The sequence below is a fragment of the Papilio polytes genome, unplaced genomic scaffold (assembly GCF_000836215.1).
Source record: "Papilio polytes unplaced genomic scaffold, Ppol_1.0 DF822067.1, whole genome shotgun sequence".
Lineage (NCBI taxonomy): Eukaryota > Metazoa > Arthropoda > Insecta > Lepidoptera > Papilionidae > Papilio > Papilio polytes.
In genome coordinates, this window is record NW_013527137.1 from 1,806,106 (window position 1) to 1,831,990 (window position 25,885).

At 34.0% G+C, this 25,885-nt stretch overlaps 5 protein-coding genes across 11 annotated transcripts in view; 2 read left to right on the top strand and 3 right to left on the bottom strand.

The window, feature by feature from the left end:
* Positions 1–7,720: 7,720 nt before the first annotated feature.
* Positions 7,721–8,705, bottom strand: LOC106107030 (RNA exonuclease 4-like). Its single transcript, XM_013287708.1, has 2 exons — positions 8,294–8,705; positions 7,721–7,877 (listed from the first exon to the last, which is right to left on the bottom strand). The coding sequence occupies exons 1-2, from the start codon at positions 8,630–8,632 to the stop codon at positions 7,734–7,736; spliced, it is 483 nt and encodes a 160-aa protein (XP_013143162.1). The 5' UTR covers positions 8,633–8,705; the 3' UTR covers positions 7,721–7,733.
* Positions 8,706–10,843: 2,138 nt separating this feature from the next.
* On the bottom strand, positions 10,844–11,846 carry LOC106107323. The gene is made up of 2 exons (XM_013288135.1): positions 11,586–11,846; positions 10,844–11,061 (listed from the first exon to the last, which is right to left on the bottom strand). The coding sequence occupies exons 1-2, from the start codon at positions 11,680–11,682 to the stop codon at positions 10,868–10,870; spliced, it is 291 nt and encodes a 96-aa protein (XP_013143589.1). The 5' UTR covers positions 11,683–11,846; the 3' UTR covers positions 10,844–10,867.
* A 235-nt stretch (positions 11,847–12,081) lies between these two features.
* LOC106107321 (luc7-like protein 3) lies at positions 12,082–17,383 on the top strand. Of its 2 annotated transcripts, XM_013288134.1 has the most exons (9): positions 12,082–12,365; positions 12,490–12,685; positions 12,785–12,882; positions 13,435–13,586; positions 13,992–14,129; positions 14,504–14,752; positions 15,362–15,522; positions 15,973–16,058; positions 16,949–17,383. In XM_013288134.1, the coding sequence occupies exons 1-8, from the start codon at positions 12,261–12,263 to the stop codon at positions 16,023–16,025; spliced, it is 1,152 nt and encodes a 383-aa protein (XP_013143588.1). In that variant the 5' UTR covers positions 12,082–12,260; the 3' UTR covers positions 16,026–16,058; positions 16,949–17,383. The 2 variants fall into 2 exon arrangements, with proteins under 2 accessions (XP_013143588.1, XP_013143587.1); XM_013288133.1 differs by having other exon boundaries at positions 15,973–17,383.
* Positions 17,384–17,877: 494 nt separating this feature from the next.
* Positions 17,878–18,933, top strand: LOC106106994 (charged multivesicular body protein 6-A). The gene is made up of 2 exons (XM_013287659.1): positions 17,878–18,336; positions 18,542–18,933. Exons 1-2 carry the CDS (start codon positions 18,034–18,036, stop codon positions 18,857–18,859), a joined length of 621 nt encoding a protein of 206 aa, XP_013143113.1. The 5' UTR covers positions 17,878–18,033; the 3' UTR covers positions 18,860–18,933.
* An 864-nt stretch (positions 18,934–19,797) lies between these two features.
* Positions 19,798–25,885, bottom strand: part of LOC106107173 (zinc finger protein 271-like) — a 15,978-nt gene continuing 9,890 nt past the window's right edge. For 5 of the 6 annotated variants that reach the window (XM_013287899.1, XM_013287904.1, XM_013287901.1 and 2 more), the window contains 6 exons: positions 25,388–25,555; positions 24,497–24,664; positions 23,688–23,845; positions 23,234–23,369; positions 22,855–22,939; positions 19,798–22,769 (listed from right to left, as the gene is read on the bottom strand). In XM_013287899.1, the coding sequence (XP_013143353.1) occupies positions 22,659–22,769; positions 22,855–22,939; positions 23,234–23,369; positions 23,688–23,845; positions 24,497–24,664; positions 25,388–25,555 (826 nt within the window). In that variant the 3' untranslated portion in view covers positions 19,798–22,658. The remainder of the gene's footprint in view (positions 22,770–22,854; positions 22,940–23,233; positions 23,370–23,687; positions 23,846–24,496; positions 24,665–25,387; positions 25,556–25,885) is intronic. The other variant, XM_013287903.1, reaches the window with a different exon arrangement.

Consider the following 25,885-nt stretch of genomic DNA (forward strand, 5'->3'; position numbering starts at 1 on the left):
CCTTTTGCCACGAATATGTCACCTTTAGAATAAGTCTTTGTTACATAATTTCTATTTTGTGGCAATAAATACATTTTCATTTCATTTCATTCATTTCATTTCATTTCATTTCATTTCATTTCGTTCTGCGGTTCCATAAATACCACGCCGTTTCGCGCCCAGGGCGCTATAAATGCTAAAATCGGCCCTGGTCGCATTTTATACCCTTACGGAATATAATCCTAGTATTTGAAACACCGAATATATTAAAACCAGTTCTCTACATAGCTTTACACCTCCGAAATATTTGGTCAAACAATAAATTACAAGTTTCCATTATATCATAGGAGAGCCACATGACAGCAACTTGGCCGGCTGCAGTTATAATTTATTGAAAATGTCTTGATACTTGAATACTGTTATATTCTAGGAGAAAACGCCTTAGGAGCTTATAGGAAAATACAAACTGTAATTATAGTAAACAGAAAGATATTAATTGAAAAAATATTGAATTTTGGTTTTGTATTAAGTAAAACAATAGACAAACCAAACCCCAATATAAATATAATAATAAAATTTAATGTAATACATCAATAAAAGACAATATTAATAAAACTTTTATAATTTCTACAAAAAATCAATTGAAAAAGGAACAACCAAATTTTATACCACATAATGTTTCCGCTTACAATCACATTTTTCTTCCACAGACATCAATTTATCCTGTACATTTATCTCATGTCCATATTGAATATTTCATGACGTAATATTTAAAAATATCCTGCATTTCAAATTATAAAAATCAAATTGTAATACAAATAGTTCATTACTCTTTTAGTGTGCTTGGATGAATGGATTATTTCCATTTTGCGAAAAATTTCGTTCCTTAAAACATGTAATAATAACCTCAAATATTTTCTGACAGCGTCAAAATGACAACATTTTTTTTGTTACAATAATAAAGGCAAAGGAAAGTTTTATAATTACTACACTATTTATAAAAAAGTATACAAGTTATAAACAATGATTTAAATAAGTCTGTAAATAAGACAATATTATGTTTTTTAGTTTCTCGGCAATTATTCAATGAAGTTCTAGAATTTTCTTTACAGCTACTACAAAATAGCTCCTTCACTAATTAACAGACCCTTGCATGCATAGAAATCAAAGGAACTCGAGTATGTTAGGATGAGTAGTTCGTTATAAAAAGTGGGTCGACGTGAGGGGATTTTTTCAATTCTATCATCCAATACGCCCACGCGACAAGAATTACAATTTGTATAATATTCCTATAATTGACATCATTAAATTATGTACGTGATTTTTTCGTATATTCATGTACAATCTTACACGTGTGTAAAAACGTGTTCCCTTTGATGGCCACTATTTTAACGAAAAAGTTACAAAACAAGTAAATGAAAACGTAGAAAAAGCATGGTTTTAATTAAAATGAGTACCTCCTTATTCTGACGCTCACTTTTTTGTCAATACAAAATTTCTGAGCCTTCATTTTCAACATGAAATACTCCAGTCGTACACAATGTAGGTCCCAGTGGAACTAATTTTTTAGAAAAAGTTATGAAAGCTGATGTTTTAATGTGGAATTATCACACTGTTTTACGTTGTTTCAGATATAAAATTTCGATTTGTTTTCTGCCTTAACAAGATACAAAAAGATATTAAAATTGATACAAATCTAAACAAATTTGTCTTTATCTCTAAAAGTACGCAAGGTCAAGACTCACTCTTCTTTCACTTATTTACGTGTCAGGGGAATACTAAATTTTAGTAATATTACAAATGCAAAAGTTTAAATAGATGGATGGATGTTTGTTAGAGATGGTAGATGTAGAAGATGGTTTTAAAAAACACATAGTTAGGCTACTCACTTTTAATCCACTCAGACGGACTTGCGGGCGAAAGCTATATTAGTTAGACATAATCATTACAGTTAAGCAAGATTAGATACAAAATGGTAATTATACAAAAGCGAGGGCGTAATCCGACAAAGGGTCGGATTAGTAATATGCAAAGAGGGACAAACAAGTATTCAATCGTACTTTATCATCAAAAGCTTTTAAAGCTAAGAAAGGTATATTCGGTTATACATGAGCTTACTAAATGATAAAGCACTAGGTTTGTTAAAACCTTTCGAATTTATTGTTTTACAAAAATCAACTGCAACAAAATAGAATCATAGAAGTTTTTTATCGTGTTTCCCTTTCGTAAAGGCCGTGTTCGTAATAAAAATGAAAATATGCAATACATAAAATCCTTACTTTTTTATGGAAAACGTTTTAAAAATGATCAATTGCAGAGAGTAGATACGATTTATTCGATAAACTTGATAGGGGCTTGCTTTATGATGCCTTCAAGATTATATGGAAATGTTCCGTAGAAAGAATTTCCCACGGAAAAAGTTTCCAACTTTCGCAATATTTAATCCTTTTTTGACAGTTATTTCCGATACTTATTTCAACATTTATTTTATGAGTAATTTTCATACTTACTGCGTTGACGCAGAGACCCAATTGGGTCTTGGCCTCCGATACGAGAGAGCGCCATCCTACTATCCTACGTCGTCGTCTGCCAGCCGATCGACTCTAGCTCGCGCAGGTCCATTTCATAATTACATCAAAATATTTAAATGTTAATGATTATCTAATATGAATCACAATAACACTTTGACGTTTTAATTTTAAAAAAGTGTAAAAATGGTGACAATCTCGACCTTTAGCAATGCATAGACCTAGACCTAAAATCATATTAAGTCTAAGCTGTATAAACAGTATTCTGTAACACTCTTAATAACAAAGAAAGTAACCTTAGTGATTAATGAATGCCGTAATTCATGTGATGGACTTGTCACAAACTACAGAAGCACTGGTGTGAAATGCGCGAAATTACTTACTGATGAGATGAATTAAGATACAATTACATGCTGCTCAGTCTGTATCTAGTCTATTTCATGTTTAATTTCTATGTATGATTATATTACAGTAGGTTTCGATTGATTAAAACGGGTGCACAAAACATATTGTTATGTCATATTGGATTTCCGTACGGGTGATAAGCCAGTGGAAATTTACGGTTTCATTCTATTTATTAATATAATAATTGGTCTCACCGTGATTCTAATGCGATAGGTTTTTAAAAAGATATTCTATCATTCCTTTAAAATTCAATTAAATTTTCTTTTAAAATAGAAATTCAATTTAGAAAGAAAATATGCAGTAGGTTTTCATTAATATGGTAAAATGCATTAGCATATGAAAATTAAAAATTCTTCGAGATTCATTATTGAAGGTTTAATTGATATTTGAGACTTAAAGGATTTTTTATTGAACTTTAATAAAAAGAAATTGACCTCCCCTTAATCTTACGAGTACCAACTGTCGTTTAAATGTTGTATAGAAAAAAAACATATAGACGAATTGAGAACCTCCTTTTGGAAGTCGATTGAAAGTTAGTTATTTTTATTATTTAAAGAAAATTAGTTATTCTCAAAGCATCCCGGATATGGTAAAGTAAACATAATATCATAGAGTAATTCTCAGTAGTTCCTTGTCCTTCGTCGCATTGCATAATATATTGCAAATTAATACTCCGATTTAGAACTCTATTGCTATTGTCATGCCGAGACAAATTTAACAGCACTGTTTCTGCGCTACCTCATGATTCTGGCTTCGTGTGAAAGGCTAAAACTATTAACAGGGAGTCACGTCTTCAGATGTCATGGTGCTGCATACTTATCGATATTCGATATTTTTAAACAATTGAATCTTAACATCTCGTGAATTAAATCATAAACCTAATCAGTCTTTCTGACTTATTATAATACAAAGATTTATCCACGGGTTTATCGGTTGCTAAAGATACTTAGGTCGATAAATTTTTAAGCGTATGCACTAAATATGTCAATTAAATATACTAATTGCGATAGTTTCTGTTTGTTGGAGAGATATTTAATCTTTCTACAGCTTGCGAGTATCGCTGTCTCCCTGGATCGTAACGTCGGATGCTCTTCCGGAATACATTACTCCTATCTTGCTCCGATGACGTCATTGCGATCTGGAAATTATATCTTGAAACTTGATCGAATGCGATAAACGTAGTCAGTTAACGTTAGCTGAAGTAAGAAGCACTTCCAATATGAATATTATGGTATAGTAAGAGTTAAATATTTAAACAAAAGTCAATAGAAATTATCTTTACATTTTAAATTGATGGTAATTATCGTAATTGAGAAGCGTTTGATATTATGTTTTTTTTTATAACATAAGGTGGCAAACGAGCAAGCGGCCACCTGAATCCGCCAAAATAGCGAAGCGACCGCTGCCCATAGACATCCGCAATTGCAGATGCGTTGGCTACCCCTATCCGACGGAGGAGAAGACGCATATAAAGCGGAAACTTCCCCTTCCTATGAATCTCTTCCACCGTCAAATACAATCCTGTTCCCATTCTCTCCTTATAAGAAAGGGATGGTAAAGGAAAAGGGACCTAAATTAGGTCTCCGGCACAACACTCATCAGACGAAACATGGAATTGCTTCCATTTCACTGGTGGTCGTGGTATTACACCGGGCGTGCCAGCTCATTCGTGCTAAGATGTTAAAGCGGGCACTACCACTGAAAACAAAGCAACTCTAGCATTGTAATTATAACAACAATTCCCTTTTTTTAATTTAACTTTGGAATAACCTTTGTATAAAATTAAACGATATTAAATTTTAGTTCACTGTCAAAAGCGATAACCACAACAATCGCTTGGACAGCTTTATTTATGAAATACTTTAATAATTAATATTGAACATGACGGGTGACTACTGAAAGTAAAATAAATAGTGCAATTTTATGTAAAATAATTGGTATAATAATAATATGAATGATGTGAATAATTGGTTTTACTTTTAATCTATGTTCGCTTATGTTACATTGTGGGCCTGTCCCACCACATCTGGTACAGATGTAGATTATAATACGGAAAAACAAATAGATTACTTACGGCTCCCACCATTGGCTGATAGTGGCTTGGATAGCTTAAAAATAGCGTCACTAACAGATAAGGGAACAAAATACATTTCCAGCACATATTATCAATAATATTTCTCTAGTGAAAATAAACGCAAATTGTAACAAAATTCTTATCCAAACCCTACCGATATAGTTAATGGATTTTATATAAATACGGCACGGTACGGTCTCGGGTCGGCATTCAAATGAAGGTAAATATTAAATTACATTAGGCTTACCCAACATATTCGAAATTACATGTTTTCATATAATTTGTCCTATTTCTATTACTTTTTTACACTAACATTTCAAGAGAACTCAAGGCGTTGTTGTTTAATAAAGTGAGGCAATTTGGAAATATACTTAACTAGCTGCTGCCCGCGACTTCGCCCGCGAGAAATTAAAAAATATAGCCTATGTTACTCACAAGTATATTATCTTTCTGACGGTGAAGAATTTTCAAAATCGGCCAAGTAGTTATTGAGCTATTTCAACATACAAGTATAGATAAGAAAAATATTTAAGATGTCTTTAAAGTCATGCAGGTTTCCATAATGCAGAAAATAATGTAGAATACCTTTCTAACGAATGAGGAATAAAGTAATATGGAAATTTCTGGTCTATATTATATTTTTTAGATGATATTTGTACAGAACAACAATACATAGGTTACTTACGAAGATTTTTTTCAAAACCCCCGCGGACGGAGTCGCTGGCATAAGCTAGTACGCCGTAAAATAAAGCCCTCGTCACGTCGCATTACAAGGAAAAGTAAAAGCCATTTCACTTAGACCGGTATCCACAGTTGGTTGGTCATAAATCATTTGTCGCTGCTGCTCCTAACTGCCTCGTACAAGGTGCCCCAGGCCCAGGCATACGTTATGGAAACAATTCCTTTGTAAATGATACTCGCAAACGAGCTCACAAAAAGAATTAATTCCCTTGGTAACTTTACTCTTCTATGATCACGAATCTCTATATTATTGAGGTACTTTCTCGCTTCTTACATCAAAGATTCTTGATGCTTGCATAAACAACAACTTTGGTAGTGTTCTAAGAACGCTATTGAATGTTCTATTGAATAAAATATGTTATCTAAACTGGTGAATCGGTAAAGTTTTAAATCATTAACACGCTCACTGCGTATCAGTCCAATATCGGCCTGACTCGGTAATTAACATGGTGCGGACTAACAAAACTATGTCCCTCTCGCTATTGCGAAACTACTATCTCAGGTGTATACATTACATTATATAAATTTATACATTATTTTTCCAATAAGTTATAGCGATTTAATCTTTCCTAGAGTTAGTCTAAAAAAAACCTGCCATGCACTGGCGGAAATATCATTGGGGCGCATTTTGGTCCGCCGCCGCACCAGATGAAGAATTATGATTTTACTTGTTAGCAGTAAACGTGTTAACTAACGTTTGAAATAAATGTTGGCATTATTAGTGTGATAAATGGGAAACGTAATGTGTAGAGAATAAGTCCCTGGACATTAGTACCGACAATGCCGAGGTAAGGGAATTAAGTAATGTTACATTAACGATAGTGGGTAGATTTGAGCCAACCGACTGAACGCATAAAACTGATGTGAAAAAACACTTCGAGTATTGAAAATTGAACCCTTCTTAAACGTACTAGGGTTGAGAATTGACTGATAAGTTTTAATCTAATCAAGGGTCGAGGGCAAGATGTTCTCGAATAAGGTATCTCGTTTACATTCAGAGACTTGTACGCCTGTTGGAAATTTAAATTCAAATTAGAATCATATTGATGTTAATATAGCATAATTAGTACGTAGTAAAACATAGTGAATTAGAAATATATACTGAAATGTGATCTCAATAAATTATTTGATAGTTTGAAAATATTTTTAAAGAAAAATACGATAGTGAAAAGATTAGAACTACAGCCATATGGTACTAACAACAGTCTCAAAAACTTTGTGGTGCCGGTGACCCCACAATGAAAACCTACGCTAATATTCGAAAGATAGGTAACTACATAACCTAAAATGACCTGCCGAACTAAGATTAACAAGAAAACCGCCTATTTTGCGTAGTCGAGGTCCCCGGGATAAACCGCAAACCTCTAGGCGACGGTCACATCGAAATTTATTTCGTAATTAAACGTGCTCGACATATATGTATGGCATGTAAAAATATTTTTGTTTCATGTTTCATGTTGTGAAAACGCAGTTTATCTTGGATGATAATGTAACGCTCTTTAAGCTTTTTCTTTCATGCTTTATACATATTTCAGTTAATTTCATAAATTCCAGTTATTTTTTATTTAATTTTAAATTGTGATTATCTTTTAGTTGGTATAACTGTTGTAATTGTTAATCTCTTGTTTTTCAATAAAATTATTTCTATTTCTATTTATATTTAATTACTAGTTGTGTTATCAGAGTTGTTCGAGAATAAGTAAATTAGCCTTTGATATAAGAAGATAATTTTTCAATTAAGTTGAGGATTTTTTTAATGAATTCATGTATGTAGGACAAACCAAATGATCTAATCAAGATAATTTTAATAATGTTATTTAAAGTGGCAAATTATTTAAAATGTATTCGCTATTAAAGATGATAGCAGAGAAATATAAGATTTATTAAGTTATGGTTAATCTATAAAATGTATGGTGACGGTAAAATAAAACAATTAACTATTATTTTATAATCACTTATTAAAGGAAATTTTATAAATGAAGTCTTAGACGAGTATTGATTTTTTTTTAACGCCAGTTACTGGCCACTGCTTGGTACACTTTCATAGCGACTTTCGCGTCTTCGGCCGAGTCGTGCTCCCCGGACTGAATGTTCTGTCGCAGGTAATGTTGAGCCAACAACTGCAGCGATGGAGTATTCCCATTGTTAAGCTGGAAAAAATAAACCTCTATAAAATCTATACTTTGAATACTTTTCCTACTTTATATGAAAATTTGTGGTCTCCATTTTCCTATTTTAATAATCTATTACGTAAAAATAAAAAAAAAAATCAACTATAGAATAAAATCTAAAGAAACAATTTTAGTTAATACTTTGTGAAAGATTAGCTATTGCTCGTTATTTTGTCCACGTGGAGTTAAAAAAAATAATAAACATAGCCTGTGATAAAGAGTTTTTTATTCATGCAAGAATTTTTGAAATCGGCCTAGTAGTTTAAGTTATTTAATTTCGTACAAAAATCCATAAAACTGTCCTCTTTAACACAATAGTATAAGAAACAATAAAGGGTTTAAGACTTTGAAGACGGTTACAAAAATTAGGGAACAACAAAGCTAGTAAAACTCACCCTTTTAAATGGCTCATATTTAGCAATGTCTCTTATGTCTGTTTCTGGATGTGAAAGACTCAATGCTGCCAAGTCAAAATGAAGAGAATGGCCAACTAAAATTTTTCCACGGATCAAATTCTGCACTTCCCTTTGAACCGTATTAAAATTTTCTCCCGAATTCAAATGGTGTTGCTTTATCCCACTTACAAAAGTGCGGTAATCAGTCACTGGTTGCGTTGGTTTTACATATTTATCATAAACGAGGGATCCAGAGCTATTAACCAACGAAACACGTGCCAATAGACTTCGGTTGCCACTTCCAACCATCTCACAATCCATAGCAATGTAATTACTCATTTTAGCGGCTTTAATAAAATAATTTTTTAAGAAGACTAAACTTTGAGACTACGTCTAGAAACGAATTTATACTTCGAGACTACGCTTAGAATTGATTACGATTCCCGTTTTCTCAACGCTTATATAGTATCGGCCACATTTTAAGGGGATTCCCCGAAACGTTTTTGACGTCTGACTAGGATCGATGCAATGGCATACGGTCCATTCGATTTTTGTATCGATATAACAAATCGATTCACTAACGGATCAAATGGCGATATATCGTTTGGACGTTTTAATGTAAATGATTTTTAAAACCGTGCTTGCTTGCCGAGATTTAAAATGATACTTAAAACTACATATCCAATATGTGATACTGAATCGATCCAAAAAAATTGAACACATCGGATCGATACCTGCATCAATACCATTATATACGATCCATTGCCATCCGAAGTATCGATTCAAAGCACCTGGATCTCTATGTCTGCGAATATTTTTAAAGCAAAATCGATTTATTGCATGTTTGTAAACATTATAAAATTGGAGTAATATAGGTATGTTATTACTCTCTAACTATTTTTCCATATTTGATGTTTTGCGTGATAAAAATATTCAGCTGAATCGATAACAATTTCAAAATTCCAAAATTAAGCAAGATGTCGAGAGTGACTAACATATGGAAGATAAATAATCTGGTTTACGTTTAAAATAAAAACCCTTTTTCAATAAAGTATCCAAACAAGAAATGTAATACGATTACGATTCGATACTGTAACTTTTAATCATAGATTCTTCGGCTTACCTACTTTTGTTTTACTTTTAACGGGGATTCCTACAAAATTATATTTTGTGAAGTGTGGCTCAGATAAAAAAAGTTATCTTTTAGATTAAAAACATATTTATTCTGATGCAATATTTGATTTTTAAATTTACATAAGGTTCAGGACATTATACCGAAATATGAATTGGTTGTTTTTTTTTTAATACAATGGCGCCTTCACCAACAGGTAGCCAGCTTACAATATATTACTATCTGACTACTTCTTAACACTCCCCTACCTCTATGATCGAATGGCGTTCCCCTAATCTTACTAATATTCTAAATGTGAATGATTGGATGGATATTTGTTAGTTTGTATCCTAAACTGCTAAACAAATCTCGATGAAATTTGGCATAGATCAAGAGTACATATTGGAAGAACACATAGGCTTAAAGGCCGACGGATAGAACACATAGGCACAAATACTTTTGTTTTATTTAATTCCATGAGTACGGAGTCGCGGGCGATAGCTAGTGTATGATGAATATTACGTTTTTCGAAATTAATGTCGATCAAACTTGGATGTCCTACCTGGTGAGAGAGGAGCTGTATCGGATTTTCTGAAGAAAACATATAAAACCTACATGGACATAGAAATAGCCATAAAAGGAGAGCGCTAGTAACCTATCATAATTTCGCCCTTTTCTGGCTATAAATTAGAACTGTAAGTAATTCCCGTATTCTTCTTATATGTGCATTTTTTTGGTCGGGGAAAAACCGATTCGTCTCTGCTTTAGCATGATTCAAAAGGACACTCAAAAATCAATGATATGCTTTATCAGTCATATTATAGTAAAAGATAATATTTGTAATCAGTAGGCACACACATGAACATAACCTTTTTCATAAGTTTTACCAAAAGAGACATGAGTTATCAACTGAAATTATCTGTCTGTCTGTTTGTTCGCAAGCCACATTTGTTCGGGGTAATCTCCGAAATGGCGCGATCGATTACGACCGGACTTTCACTGAAGTTTCAGATGCTCTTACCACCCTTTTTGAGTATTCCTTCATTCTGTAAAGTAAGTTTAAACTTATATCTCCTTATATTCTCAATATTCTTTTGTACTGAAGTTAACAGTTGGCAAGTAAATAAAATTAAAATAAATCAAACATCGGAAATGTATTTATTTAATTTAATTTTACAACATAATGTATTTTGACCAGTTGTAATAACTCATTAATACTCCAAATTACAATTGGTATACCAACTTTAACAGAAATTATTGCATTTTCAATATGTACTGTGCCATTATTTTCTTGACTTCTTCGCTGCATTTTACTGGATTTGGACTAAATAGTCTAGTTGCCTGCACTGGAATACAACAATCGACTCTTTAGGCCAGTGACAGAATATGAAACCTTATAACTCATATTCCTCATTGACAAACCCAGAATAAAAACATTCTTTTGTACTGAAACTTTTTTAATATCATATTTGTAATACAACAGGTTTATCTAATTGTATAGCTAAAATGTCAGGAGTTCTTAACAATGCTGATGACATTACAATATTTGCTGGTGTTTTCAGATCATGAATTAACACTTCAGTGCCATCAGGTTTCCAGCTGGATAAGGTCCCAGTTAGCTTTGACTGTTCATATGTCAAGATTGAACAACGCTCACCTATAAAAGAATAAGAATAATATTGACAGATGAAAGGCTATTTGTTTCAACCGCCATTTTAGGCGATAATGACTTACATGTTATATATCCAGAATAGGTGATTTTTTCTATGTCGTTAATAAATTATGAAGTATGCAGAATTATAGTAATTTTAATATAAAACCTGTCTGAAAATCTTTGAATTTAAATTATTTTCAGAATTTGTTTTTATGCTTTTTTTCTAAAAACTTTAAATGGCTCTCCTGAACATTTAACCTAATGGAGCTTAAAACAGCCTTTCACCCATCGATATAAATAAGTAAAAAATTTTAATAACTACATAGAGTTTTAAATACCTCCACTTATAGGGCAATCAAGCGTTGGTACTACATGATCCAATTTGAGCTCTAAATTCATTTAAATTGCAGTCTTAAGAGTATTTGGAAAAGGAATGAGTAAGACTGTTAGCTTTAGCTGCTTTTACCTTTTTTAACTATTGATTTATTCACTTAAAGGAATGTAACAAAAATAAATGAAATCTTTACCATGTAAACTGTTAACAGCCTTCAAAAATGATTCACGAAGTTTAGCTCTGGCTTCTTGTTTTAAAGGTAACTGATCTTCAGTATTATCAGTTTTCATTTTATACAATGGGATTTATAATTAATAAAGATTTCAGATAACTTTATACAAGCTAGTAAAATTGTCTAACTTAACAATTAGTAACAAACTCAATACTAAAAACATAAATCTTAAATATGATTTTACTTGATATTTATAATAATTGTTTACTTTCAGTAAAGTTGACAGATGTCAGATGACAGTCAGAGAGCTGTAGATTCGTATTACCGTATTGCCAAAGTGAACAAAAAACACATTTCGGATGGTACCTATATGAAGTTGGTTTAAATTACAAAATCAATTAAAACGTACGACTATTTGCTGAACAAATTTATAATCGAATAAACTTTAATGCACTACTGAATCGCTACTGTGCATATGCCATGCTATGCACGCGCACGACATACTCTTTGATTGTAGATGGAACAACCCTATTAAATATTTTAATATGGTGACTGCTGATAATTTTCTTGTAAAATACGTTTACTTTCGTTAAGTTCTTTAACTTAATTAACTCTTTGGTGATGTAAAACAGTTATTACAATTATTAATTTCCCATGTGTTGACTATTTATCAAAACAAAGTATAAGTAATCAACAATGGCGGTGTTAGCGGCTGCACAGTTATTGGATGAATTGATGGGACGGCATCGCAATACAAACCCAAATGAGAAAATAAAGAAACCCAATTGGGAGGATCCTGAAGTGAGCATGTTTCTACAATTTCTGTCATACATTTTCGAGAATACATTTCGTATTCCCATTTTGACATGAAAATTAACCTTACATTTAAAGACATTTATATTAATCTTTTTTGGTAATTTTTCAGTATTGTAAATATTTCATGGTGAAATTTTGCCCACACGATTTGTTTGTGAATACCCGAGCGGACCTGGGCGCCTGTCCAAAAGTTCATGATGATGAGGTTAAAGAATTATTCCAGAGAGCAGAAACTTCATACAAAAAATCCCAATATGTTGAAGAATTTTTACGCTTTTGTAGACACATGATAAGTGAAGTTGAAAGTAAGTATATTAATGTTCTTATGTTGTTCTATAAGACACCTCTAAATGCTACATAAAATCGTCTTTGGTTAATTTATATTCTTAATACAAAATTTGTAGGAAAAATACAGAAAGGAAAGCAAAGACTGGAACTTATGAATTCAAAACCTGAAGGTCCTCCAATGACACAGGCTCAAACTGAGAAAAACCAAGAGCAGGTATGCATTTTTCATAATATTATGGTTCTTAAATATCTCGGAACTTGTAAAAGAAAAAAGGGGAAAAGATGTAGGGATAATACAGAATCACTCAGCTAACCTTTAGCCACCAATTAAAAATGCCATCAAGAAAATTTATGCCAAATCGTTCACATATACTTAAAAGTTATTTTTAAAGAAAAGGTTATATCTTGCAAGATTTTTCAACAATATTTACAAAATAGAATGCTGCAGATATAATGTCAGAGTTCATTATTTCATAATTTCTTCACAATATTATTTTGGTTTAATAAATTACTGCCAGTTTTTTTAGTAAGCACTTAATCAAATAAGAGTATTTTCTTTTTTTATATATTGAAAACTGGTGACAGATTTTAGGTAAACAATATCTGTAGATTTTTATAAAAAGAATAACAATTCTTTTTATAAAAACGGAGATATTTCCTGATATTGGTACTGGTTTCTGATAAAAGAATAAAAAAGACATCTTACGATGAAATCGACTAGGAAATTAGTGTCTTATATTACCTGTAGGGTTAACAATTGCTTTAGGTGAAACTTCTGTCGGAGAAGATAACATCTTTAGTGGAGGAGGCTGAAGAGGCGGGGACGCGCGGCGATGTAGAACAGGCGCAAGGCCTCATGAAGCTTTGTGACCGATTGAAAGATGAGAAAGATCAACTTCTTAAACAACAAGAAAACAGGTCTGTATGAAAAAGTATATAAGATATTATAAACTTTTTCTAAAACAAAAAATAACCTTGCATTTGAAAGTAATGGATGGTATTATTTTTTATTTGTTTACTCAATCTCTATAGAAAAAAATAACATTTAGTGATAATACTAGCTTTCGCCCGCTACTTCGCCCACAAAGATTTAAAACAAAAACAAAAGTAAATAGCCTATGTGTTCTTCCAGACTATCCCCTACATCTATACCAAATTTCATCAAAATCCGTTCAGCCATTTAGGCTACAAACTCTAACAAATATACATCTATCCATCTAAACTTTCGCATCTATAATATAAGTGAGATTAAAAAAGAAAACAGTTATGCCAACTGAAACATATAAAGATGAATAGAGTTTGATGTTTTTATATGTATTTTAGTCATTGGTCAATGACTGCGGAGCTCGCAGCAGCACAAGAGAAGCAGATGGAAGTGTGTCCTGTTTGTGGTGCTTTCCTGATCGTTGGTGATGCTCAGCAACGCATCGACGACCATCTCTCCGGCAAACAGCATGTCGGGTATGATACTATAAGTTTAGATCTACACAGGAAAATCATTTAGTTCTAAAAAAGTATTCTACAAATATTTCCAAACCAATACGACTTAGGGTCCTTCTAGAAGCGAGCCTATTATTTCCTCAAAGGACAGCAACGCACCTGTAGTTCCTCTGGTGTTACGGATGTCCATGGGTGTTGTTGACCACCTCGGTGATCTCGCCACTCGTTTGCCTCCTTTTATTATAAAAAAAAATAAGGAAATTACATTATTTAAAAAGAAAATTAATCGGCACAGTTGCATGCGCCATGTTTATGGGCAGTAAGTCCGTATCTTAAGAACATAATATTAAATATGTTAAAATGTAATTACTCTATTCCTTTGTATTTGACTATAGATATTTTAAGCTACGTCACGCGTACGAGGAGATGAGCGAGGCGCGAGAGAGGGAGCAGCAGGAGAAAGAGAAGAAGCGACGCGAGGACCGCGAGCGGGAGCGGGAGCGCAGCATGCGGGGCGCGGGGGGTGCGGGCGGCGCGGGGGGCGGGCTCGGCTCCGACCGCCGCGACCGCGAGCGCATGGAGCGCGACCGCTCCGACAAGGACAGGGAACGAGACCGCACCGACAGGGATAAGGAACGACACCGGTGAGCACACTTAAATACACCATTTTTTTCGTTTTAAGTACCATAAATTGAAACGGGTAATAAATTGAACATTGAAGTCTATTGCGTAAGGAAGAAAAGACTGATGTATAAAATCATCATGCATTTAAGGGTTAATACTTGGATTGTTAGATTTAATCAATAGTTGAGTTTTATTTACATGTTTTCATAAAACAATATAATTGTGACTATATTTAAAAATACCTTTTAAGACCTTTATTACACAAATTCCAATTAAAATGCTGTTGTTCTGAAGTATAGAATAGCTTTATCAGCAAGTTTATTAATTTATTGTTACCAATACAGTTATAGCTACTTCATACTTCAAAATGCTTGATTTATAATTAAATCATTGCAATGTGGGAATACAGACTTGTGGAAAACTCTAAGGGATGCATGTGTCGAAGACAACCTGACAAAGCAACTGGAAGCTGAAAATAACTTGTATAGTAATATTGTTTTATAGTTTTCTACATTTTATGTTTTTTAATGTTTATATCAAATAAAATATAGCCTATGTTACTCACAGATAAATAAATAACCTTTCTGATAGTCCTAACACTATATATCTTTTTGCAATATTGTCGACAGTTCCGTGCGCGAGGAGAAGGGCGGGCGGCACGAGGAGCGCGAGCGCGAGCGGGACGGCGAGCGGCACAGAGAGCGCGAGCGCGAGCGGGACAGGGACAGGGACAAGGAGCGCGAGCGGGAGCGCGACCGCGACCGCGAACGGAAGCATCGCAAGGACCGCCGTGAGTCATACCATACTAACTGTTACCCGCTACTCCGGCTGAATTAAAAAATAAACAAACGCAAGAACACATAGTCTGTGTTCTTCCAGACTATCCTCTATGCCAAAATTTCATTCAGATCCGTTCAGCAATTTAGGCTACAAACTCTAACAAGAATCCATCCATTTACACTTCCGCTTTTTATAATATTAGTTTAAGTTTATAACATACTAGCTGTTGCTTGCGACTTCGCCTTCATGTAATAATAGTAATAAAAACAGTCTATGTTAGTAACTGATAATGTAGCTTTTTAATGGTCAAAGATTTTTTGAAATCGGCGTAATAGTTTTACAGTTATTGAAATTTACAAAAATACAAATCTATCCTCTTCATAATATTAGTATAGATAAAGATTTTACAATGTTTAAATCGAATAAACGACGATATTGTTATAATTTGTGATGTGTGCAGGCTCCCCGCACGAGCGGTCGCGCCGCCGCTCCCGCGAGCGCGAGCGCCATTAATGGACTGAGGTATCACAAAAGCGCCAGAGACCGGTAAGTATAGTTCCTGCGCACCGCTTCTTACGTAAACACCTCGTCATTCCACTGTCGGCTCACTCTGAGGTACCTATACCATATATCCTAACGACTAATACACGACAAACATTCACAAATTACCCTTCCTCCTAAAAACAATGAATAAACAAGTAATAAAGTGAACACTGTTATTTTACAGCTGATAGTATCATATCAAAATAAAACATCGGTACATATGGCAAATATGAGGGGTTTTGTTGAGCCCGTTACTGTATTCTGTAGTTGTCGTCTCGCCGACGGACTTGGCAGGTATTTTAATTGGTATTTTGAGCAGCTGCTTGTGCTGAGAGTTGGAAAATTTCGTTGGTAAATCCGCGCGCGGCTTCGCAGGAACGTGTGGCCGCGCATTCGAGGTATTCTCATTATAAATATCTAGCGTATAACGAGTTGCCTGCGACCGTCCGGAATGACCGATGTCAGGTATTTGTTAGGTATTGTTCCGCTCTAGGGTGTTAGGGAATTCAACACCTCCGCTTAGCACAAACATTACAATTGAACTGTGAGAGTACTTTTGTCAGCCGCTTTGTCTGTACATTGCCATCACATAGTTGCCATGTCGCGGACGTGACGGGCCGCGTCTCATATGCGCCTCGTCTAAATATCGGATCCTGTTTTCTGTCATCTGTATATTTGCAGGTACCCACAATAAATATATAGCAACAAGTTTATTTACTACAACTTGGTGCTATATTATGAAATAAATACCCTAAATAATTTTTGAACTCATGTTTGACAATCTTGATTTTAATATTTCAATGTTCATTTTAAATTTAAGTGATTATTGTCGCATGTGAGTTCAAAATGAATACTACCCACGCTAGTTTCTAGCTTTTCGATGGACTTTTCAGTTGGAACCGCAGAAGAATTAGGAAGAACTCAGATGGCTGTCACCAATGAGGTACTTTTGAAATTAAGGCACCTGTGAAGCTGAAGAGGAAATGGTGGAAACTTCCAGAAAATCTCCAACGGCAACGGTTTCGAGGTGACATAGCATAGTCGCGGTATTATTAAGAAGGTTAAAATATAAAGAAATAATTGGTCAATGCATGTATGTTATAAGCTAGATATGAACTTGTTATTTTTTCGCCTAAAAATATGTTTGTAAGTTGTAGCTACCTCTACCATCTTATCCCTAGGGAGGTTAAATTCTGTATACCAGAGTCCACTGAGGAGTGATTCAGGTATTTATCTTTTTTCTTACACTTGTGAATTGTAATAAATTTGACTACGAATAGAATGTGTGAGCCATCCAATAAGGATTATTTTATTAAATTTTAAAGCTACTTTTTTGTTTTATTTATCCCCTTTCCTTTTTCTTTGTGCTCAAGGAAACTACAGATGCAGAAGTAGTGTGATTTTGGTCAGTTCACTGCTAGTGGTGGCATGACGAAGATTTGTTCTGGCTTGTTCTTCGTCCTTACATCAGTCATGCGACATTGCGTGATTCATAGATGTAAAGTAGCGTTTATTCTCAAATATTTCAATATTCACTTCTGTGGGATTAGTTCCCTCACACTCCAGTTTTCTATGGTTTTCTAACTTATTGATGTAAATGAAATGGTGTAAGGCTTTGTCCGTAAAACCTATTTTAATTTTAAGCGTGAGGATACTGCACAAAAAAAAGTTTTTGTAATGTTAATCGCTGGAGAATCTTGAGTGAGATTGAGAGTAGAAGACTTCTGTCAAAACTTATCGCAAATCTTTTTGCTCTGTGATATCTATGTAGCTCCTGTTTTATATGCTCTCTTATCTGACAGTGACATTGACGTTTTAGTCAAGTTGTCAAAAGTTTACACATCTTTATCTTCAAATCAATATTTTGTAATTAATAATTATAAATAAATGTAAATAATTACATTTTTTTTAGCAACTGCGTATAATACAAAATAAAGTGCGCCTTTCAATGTACATTCCATGATATAATACAAATAAAATGGGTGCACTTTTTGGTAAAAGTAAAAAACCTGTAAGCAGGGTAACTGAACAAGATAAGGCAGTATTGCAGCTAAAGCAACAAAGAGATAAACTAAAACAATATCAAAAGAAAATAGAACTTAACCTTGAAAGAGATCGGCAATTAGCTAAGAAACTGCTCTCCGAAGATAAACGAGATAAAGCTAAGCTTCTATTGAAAAAGAAAAGATATCAGGAACAGTTGCTGCAGAACACGGATTCGCAGCTAGAAAAGTTGGAGCAGTTAACCCACGATCTCGAATTCACACAAATTGAAGTACAGGTATGTATTTTGTATTCCACATTAGTTTGTATTTCATTGTTGGAAGTTAATTTTATGTACTCAATTCCCATATTAATAATCAAATCATCGAGTTACACTGATGTAACGATTGTAATAAAAATTTAATAATTATTACTTGTCATCAGTTAAAAACCCACTATCATAAAAGCTGTCCAAATTTTCACTATCTAATCTATATTTGCAGGTATTAGAGGGTTTGAAGACTGGAAATGCTGCATTAAAGAAGGTACATGATATTCTAAACATAGATGAGATAGAGAAAATTATGGATGAAACTCGAGAAGGTATTGAGAAACAGAGAGAGATTGATGAAATGATTTCCGGACAACTGACTTCAGAGGATGATGAAGCCATTGAAGCTGAGCTTGAATCTATTCTTGATGTTGCTGATCAGTTGCCAGATGTACCTGAAGACAAACTGCCAGAGGCAAAGGCTGAGGATATCCCTGAGAGGCCACAAAGAGTTAAGAATAAGGCAAACAAGGTGGCAGTTGAAGCTTGAATGTTAAAATTTTAGATTAAGATATATATAAAACGTAAATGTATATAAACATATTGTACAAATGCATCAATAAACAAATTATATTTTGCAACTTATTTCTTTGTTGGTGGTGCTGAGGTTAAGCATTTTTAATAATCTAAAGTTTGTCTAAATAAGATAGATTTGTTTGACAATTCATTTTAAATTTAGTAGTAATGCTTGTATATATCAGCCATAAATCTTTTTGCTTTTTGATTTTTATTCTTATAGAAGTTCAAATCAATAGTGTCATAGTTATAACTTGTGAATTAAAAAAAAACAGTTTTCTCAAATTAATAATGACCATATCAAGATCGGATTCCGCAGCCGGTGGTGCTCTATTTTTTATATAACATATTTTATTTTATTTTTATATTGTTGTAAAATATATTATATAGAGAGTAAGAAATAAAGATATATGGACCATAACAAGTAATGAAAGTAAATGTTATACTACTACAGCAGTACATAATCGAATTGGATTTCGTTATTTGTCATCGCTAAATTCTCTACACTGTAATGAAAACTAGTGTTGTCCTCTAAATTAGTTAATTAGAAAATAATAATTTTAGTAAAGTTCAATAATTATTTAAACCGAATATCGATACTTAATAATTGTTCACTATGCATGTTTGTTTAGTCACTACGATACCTGTGTATTAAGTACGGCATTTGCCTTCATACTCATTGAATTCGATACTTCATTTGCGTCATTTATCAAACTAATCTATCTTATCTAAACAAACTATAAAGATTAAATCATTGCCATATGGTTTTTGAATTCAACATGTACTATATAGCCTTTGTTAGGCTATTAGTGTGCACTTACTTTATGATTACATAGATGTATCCACAATGTTGTATTTTCAAAAGAATTTCTCTGTAANNNNGGGGGGGGGGGGTTAACAAAAAAAACAATATTGCTTTCAAATTTTAATCTCATTCATATCAAAGTACTGAACATAAGTTAAGTTTTTATTTTACATTATTGTATCTATGCTTTAAGATTTCTCTATAAAATATAAATTAGCGTGGCACCATTAAGGTTGACATTACCAAATATGCCTTGTGATACAAAATACTCCCACCAAACCTCACAAAAACTTAAAAATATCAGACGATTCAAAATCGTTTAATACCTCTCTTTTAGTTATAACATAGTTAAATTTTAAGTTTTATATATTGATATAATATACCTATTAGTCTTAAATTCCCTACCTTTATAACTAAATTATTACTATTTATATACAGATTAGGTACATACTATGATAATGTTTACAAGCTGTGTAACAATTACATGTGAAGTGATTACAACACCACTCCGCTAACCGGGTCGCCTAACTTAACAAATATCCATTCCCACATCTATACAACACATTATTATAACCAGAGATTTACTTTATCATAGACGGGACATTACAAAACAAAACCATAGACTACTAATATAGACCAATAAGTTTAACTTAATCAAACAAGTGTTTTGAGATTTGAGAAAGAAGTAGATTCCTTGAGGTTGGAACTGATTAGTTACCAATAAAGAAATAAGAATGTTAAGTGGGAAATAAATGTCCAATATTTTATTAAGGGTTATCGGACCAAGTGGGCTTAATTGAATCTGACCTGGCTAAACATCCTTGTTTGACTGCAGTTTCAGATGTCCACTCTATAACAAGTATTGAATCTCTATGGTTATAACCTAATCAGTTCCAAACACAGTTGACATCAGCAAAGTACACATGATTAGTGAAAAAACATCTAATTAATTTTTCTTCAAACTTAGAAAATATTTAAAAGCTAGTAAAACAGTGATTGGCCATAGAACAGAAATTTTTAAACCTTGTACTGGGCAATAATGGCAAATACTAACAAAAGATACATGAAAACATTACATATTTAAAACATACTTACAAAATGATAACTTCATAGTTATTCATTTTCATTTCTGATGGTCCCCAATTTAAATGAGACGCGTAAAAATTAAATAAACAGGTCTGTGATTGCCTGCATTGATTAATGTTTAAGACGTAAAAAAAAAATATTGTTATGCAGGAAATGTGATTAATTAATCTTTCGTACAATCCGACCTATTTCTTATTAAACGTGATCACAGTTGTTTTATTAAAATGTCTATTATCTTAAGTTACTAGCAAACCTAGTCGACCAGTTAGTTACTAGATTTAGTTCAAATGCATATTATGTTAAAATAAGTTAAAACACATTTACTAATAAAAATCCAAATGATTCTTCAAATTTCCGTTAACATTGTCGAATTAAAATTCATATAAAAAATACGAGATAAAAATTGCCGGTAGGAATGTAATTTTTTTGACAGGTGACAATTTTAATAAACTTATCCTCATGAGATGGACAGTTCAGAAAGTATCTGAATACAAAATTTCCAATGTGTACCTAGTACTTTTCTATACAAAAATGAATTTGTCATTTTACATCTATCTTTCATCAAATCACGATTTCTCAATTATAACCAACATAAATTCACAAAAACACTCCAATCACCTATACACTTTCTACAATAACATAATAAAAAGCAAAACTATTTGAACTTTTTACAACAAATTTTACATAATAAAACAGACATTACAAGATCGACGCAAGCGTTGAGAAACGTCAATTATAAAATCACAATATTTACTAATTTATAACACAAAATCTATCATCCCTTTTAACCTCTTATTTTACTTCCATATACTTCTGTATATTTCACCGCCTTCTCCAAGTATTATATGTAAAATACTTTACAATATTTCAATCTCTCTCAAATATATGGTGTTACATTTCATACAGTACTTTAAATATTATCAAATATGTTAAAGAATCGTTATTAACTGGCATTTTTAACTTAGTAGTAAACAATTATGTCAACACATTAAAAGTTTGGTCAAATTATCATACAATGCCTATTTAAAAATGACAAAATAAACCAAAATGAAAAGAACATTTTTAAAATTCGTTTAATGGATAGCCCAACGAAAACATCTTATATATGATCAATAGCAGTTAAATTCTGCAAAGGGGATTGATTGTCAGGGGTTTTTAAAGGTTTTCTTGTATTGTTTTGCATAGGGGAACTATACTCTGCTTTTGTTTTTGTATTTTTGCGTCGCATAGCAACGGATAGTAGGCGCACTTGAGTGTACAGGAGATAAAAGTGTTTAGTATCAAACACAACAAAACACTATGTACATGGCATTATTGTAGACTTAACATTGCTATTTATGTAGCCGGTTCTCACATAGTCCTGTGTAGCACACAGGATATAAAATAAACAAGTAATTTTTCACATAGTCCCATTCCACAGTACCAGGCTCACGTAAATGTAAACTGGTTGTCACGTACCACTGCGTTCGACAGGTACCAGGCACGCATGATTGTAATCAGCCCCCCTAGACAAAGTGACTTCGATTAGCGATGTTGCTTGTAAAATCGACAAAATGTGTCAAAACGTATAGGAATGAATATGTGACAAGCACGTGACTTATCAATTGTTATTATCAGTTCCATACATTTTTGACTTTTCGATCAGCGATGGCGATAATCGAATGTTACTTTCTCTAAGGGGACTGGTTACATACTGCAACCTGCGCCAGGTACAAGGCGCGCATGAATGTACACTGGTTGCATACTGCTGCGTGCGCCAAGTACCAGGCGCGCATGAATCTGGTTATCACATAGTGCAGTGTGCGGCAGGTACCAGGCGCGCATGATTGAAGTGGTGTCACGTACCGCAGCGAGCGAGGCGCGCGTGCTGCGAGTGCGGTCGCTAGTAGTTGACGGTGACGGGATGGTGCGCGACACCGCCGGCGTGGTGCTGCGCGCTAGACGTGTGCGTAAACGTCGCCACACTGGTCGCGCTGCTCGTACCGCCTCGGACCTGCATATTTTATACAATTATATTTAATTTAAATGATTTTCTTTTTTATAAAATAAAAATTCGTAAAAGCATTTTTCAAACTGACCTGGCTAGTAATTTGCATAACAGCATTATTTTGCTGACTCTGGGCGACCTCTTCTTCTGTCGGTCTGTTTTCGTTAGTTGTTGCTCTAAAAATGGCGAAAAAACATATTAAAACACTTACGTTTTTTAGCAAAAATTGTTTGTATTCGATTTCTATGATACATTGCCATAAGTCAATTTGCTCATTATAAAAACCATTTACATATATGTTCATACCATCAGAGAAAATAGCGGTATTGCAACTTAAGTAAAATTCACTTGAACTTTGTAGGCATTGAGACTACAACACGGAAACAACTTAATTGGTTATTTAGTAGCACGGGTGGAATCTACATAGTTATAAATATTTAATTTTCCTGTAAATATGTGGGCGAGTGTACCTGACGTCGTGTTTGCGGTCAGCACGGTCCGCGGCGTCCTTGGCTGCGTCGGGGGCGACGGGCGCGGCGGGCTGCTGCTCACCGGCCGCAGCCTCACCCGCCGTCTGGTGCGTGCGCTGGTGTGACACCAAGTGACCTGCAGTACACAATAAAAATAATAAAAAAAAGAAATACTTTACTATTACTCACAGGGGTTTAAACCGAGTCTCGTGACGTCACGCGTTAACTGCACTGAGCAGTAAAGTGGGATGCGACCGATGTGCGAACGACTAATAAATATTATGCTCAATGATTTATTCTATTCTATTCTATTTCTTGTTTATGGCTCTCCCTCAGCGGATTGTATATCAATGATTTATGTAGTTAAACTAAACGTGTTTTAAATTTTCTACATATTTGACGACATATTTCGTTAATAGTTTAGAATAATCGGAGTATTTGAAGTTTAACGTACCTTTACAAATGAAGTCCTTGGAGCAAATATCGCATCTGAAGGGTCTGTTTCCGCCGCCCTTCTGATGCGACCGCTCGTGGAACAGCAGATTGCCTTTCAACGGGAACGACTTGCCGCACTCTCCGCACGAGTATGGTCTCTCGCCGCAGTTGTGTGCTCTGGGAAAATAACGACAATATCTTTATTATTATCATTTTATATTAATTATAAATAAATTACCAAAAAAAAAAGAACACATCAACAAATTGAGGATTTCCTCCTTTTTAAAGTCAGTTAAAAATAACCTTTACTCAAAGGTGAGAGACAAAATGACATAATGTATAATAAATTGTTGCTTTGTATGCATATTTAGACTACAAATGATATCGAAAACAAATTACACTGAAGCATTTTATGCTGCCCTCAAATACTGTAACAGTGTAATACTGTGCAAGTAATATTTAAAGATTTTAAGTTAACTACACACATCCTAGATGATTTCATTAAGGATGTATGCATTTCATTCGTATTTTCGGTTGATCAAAAATACGACCTAAATGCGTATTAATGCGACTCCGTCCGCGTGAAAAAGACAAGTAGCCTATTTGTTCGCCTAGACTGCTCTACATTCTTGCCAAATTTCATGGATAGATGGATGGATGTTTGTTAGAGTTTGCAGTCTAAACGGCTGAACGGATTGCGATGAAATTTGGCATAGATGTAGAGGATAGTCTAGAAGAACACATAGGCTACTTACTTTCTTTTTTTTTTAATTCCACGAGGACGAAGTCGCGGGCGAACGCTAGTTTTAATATTTGTGAGATGTATACCTCATATGCGTCATGAGGTGCTCCTTCCTGGTGAAGGGCTTGGAGCAGACCTTGCAGGCGTGTGGCGTGTCGCCCGTGTGCTGCTTCAGGTGGTTGATGAGATGCTCCTTGCGCGTGAACGTCTTGTCGCAGTACTCGCAGCGGTGCGGCGACTCGCCCGTGTGGATTCTGACACAAACACATTACTTTAGTTCTCTGATACATACAAATATATTAATAAAACACATTTTACCTAGTGTTTATAACTTTGTCAGAAGCGCATCTTGTGCTATCTTCTCTAAATAATGCAGATTTATTATATATAGTGACAAAATATATTTTATTATATTTGGATCTGTTATAGAGGAAGATCTAGAAGGATACTTAGAATGCTTTGCAAAATCCTAACTATAATTATTATAAACTCCATAAACCATGAAACTAAAGTATGAAATATAGCATGCAGAGAAATACAGCAAAATAGGGTCAACTTAACTAAAAAAGAAACAAGATAAGCCGCGAGCAACAGCTGACACAGCTAGACTAAATTCTATTTCTATAACTACTACACAGAGTTATGCGACGAATAGTTACATCTCTTAATAGAACTAACCAGAGATGTAACTCTTTTCATTGCATATACAGTCAGGTAAATTGGCGGTGTTCGACCCTAAAAGCTACAATCGTTTTAACATTTGTTAACGAGACATGGAACAAAAATCAATACTTATGTGTCTGTAAAAAATAAAATTGGTTAGTTTCTTTTTATTATTCTATCTTTTGCAGCACTCACTCAATACTACTTTACTAGTTCTATGTATAAAGAGGCGTAGTTTGTTTCTTCCTAAAGTGGAACACCGCGTATTTCCAGGATTGTACAGTACCGTACGTATGAATGGCGAGTGTTGTCACCTGACGTGGTTGGTCAAATGCTCCTTGCGGGAGTAGGTCTTGGTGCAGAAGGGGCACTTGTGCGGCGTCTCCCCGGTGTGCTGGTGCACGTGGTTGGTGAGGTGCTCCTTGCGGGAGAACTCCTTCGTGCAATACGTGCACTTGAACGGAGTCTCGCCCGTATGCAGTCTGCGGTCAATACATTCCGATTAAGTGCCTTCACTTATTTACTATTCAATTGTATCACAGCAAATGGGACTCAATCGGAATGTAGTGTTTGTTGGGGGAATAAGATAAATTTACCTCGAGTCTAGTTGCTTTAGTTATTGCCGATTGAACCCCAAATGCTTGATGCTATCTGGATTTAATTAAAGATATAAAAATGTTTGTGTATAAATCCGAGTGGATATACGCACTGAACATAGTAAACGATACATTTTTTTACGGACTACTCACGGTTATGTGGGTTTAGCGGTGTCGTTGTGTTGAATGCATGTTGGGATCTGTATACGCGTCGGA

Coding starts and splice junctions, on each gene's coding strand:
- LOC106107030 (XM_013287708.1), bottom strand. CDS start 8,632: ATGAGTAATTACATTGCTATGGATTGTGAGATGGTTGGAAGTGGCAAC. Junction 7,878..8,293: donor AATATGAGCCATTTAAAAGG/GTGAGTTTTACT, acceptor TATTTTTTCCAG/CTTAACAATGGGAATACTCC.
- LOC106106994 (XM_013287659.1), top strand. CDS start 18,034: ATGGGTGCACTTTTTGGTAAAAGTAAAAAACCTGTAAGCAGGGTAACT. Junction 18,337..18,541: donor TCACACAAATTGAAGTACAG/GTATGTATTTTG, acceptor CTATATTTGCAG/GTATTAGAGGGTTTGAAGAC.
- LOC106107323 (XM_013288135.1), bottom strand. CDS start 11,682: ATGAAAACTGATAATACTGAAGATCAGTTACCTTTAAAACAAGAAGCC. Junction 11,062..11,585: donor GGCTGTTAACAGTTTACATG/GTAAAGATTTCA, acceptor ATTCTTTTATAG/GTGAGCGTTGTTCAATCTTG.
- LOC106107321 (XM_013288133.1), top strand. CDS start 12,261: ATGGCGGTGTTAGCGGCTGCACAGTTATTGGATGAATTGATGGGACGG. Junction 12,883..13,434: donor CTGAGAAAAACCAAGAGCAG/GTATGCATTTTT, acceptor CAATTGCTTTAG/GTGAAACTTCTGTCGGAGAA. Junction 14,130..14,503: donor TCCGGCAAACAGCATGTCGG/GTATGATACTAT, acceptor ATTTGACTATAG/ATATTTTAAGCTACGTCACG.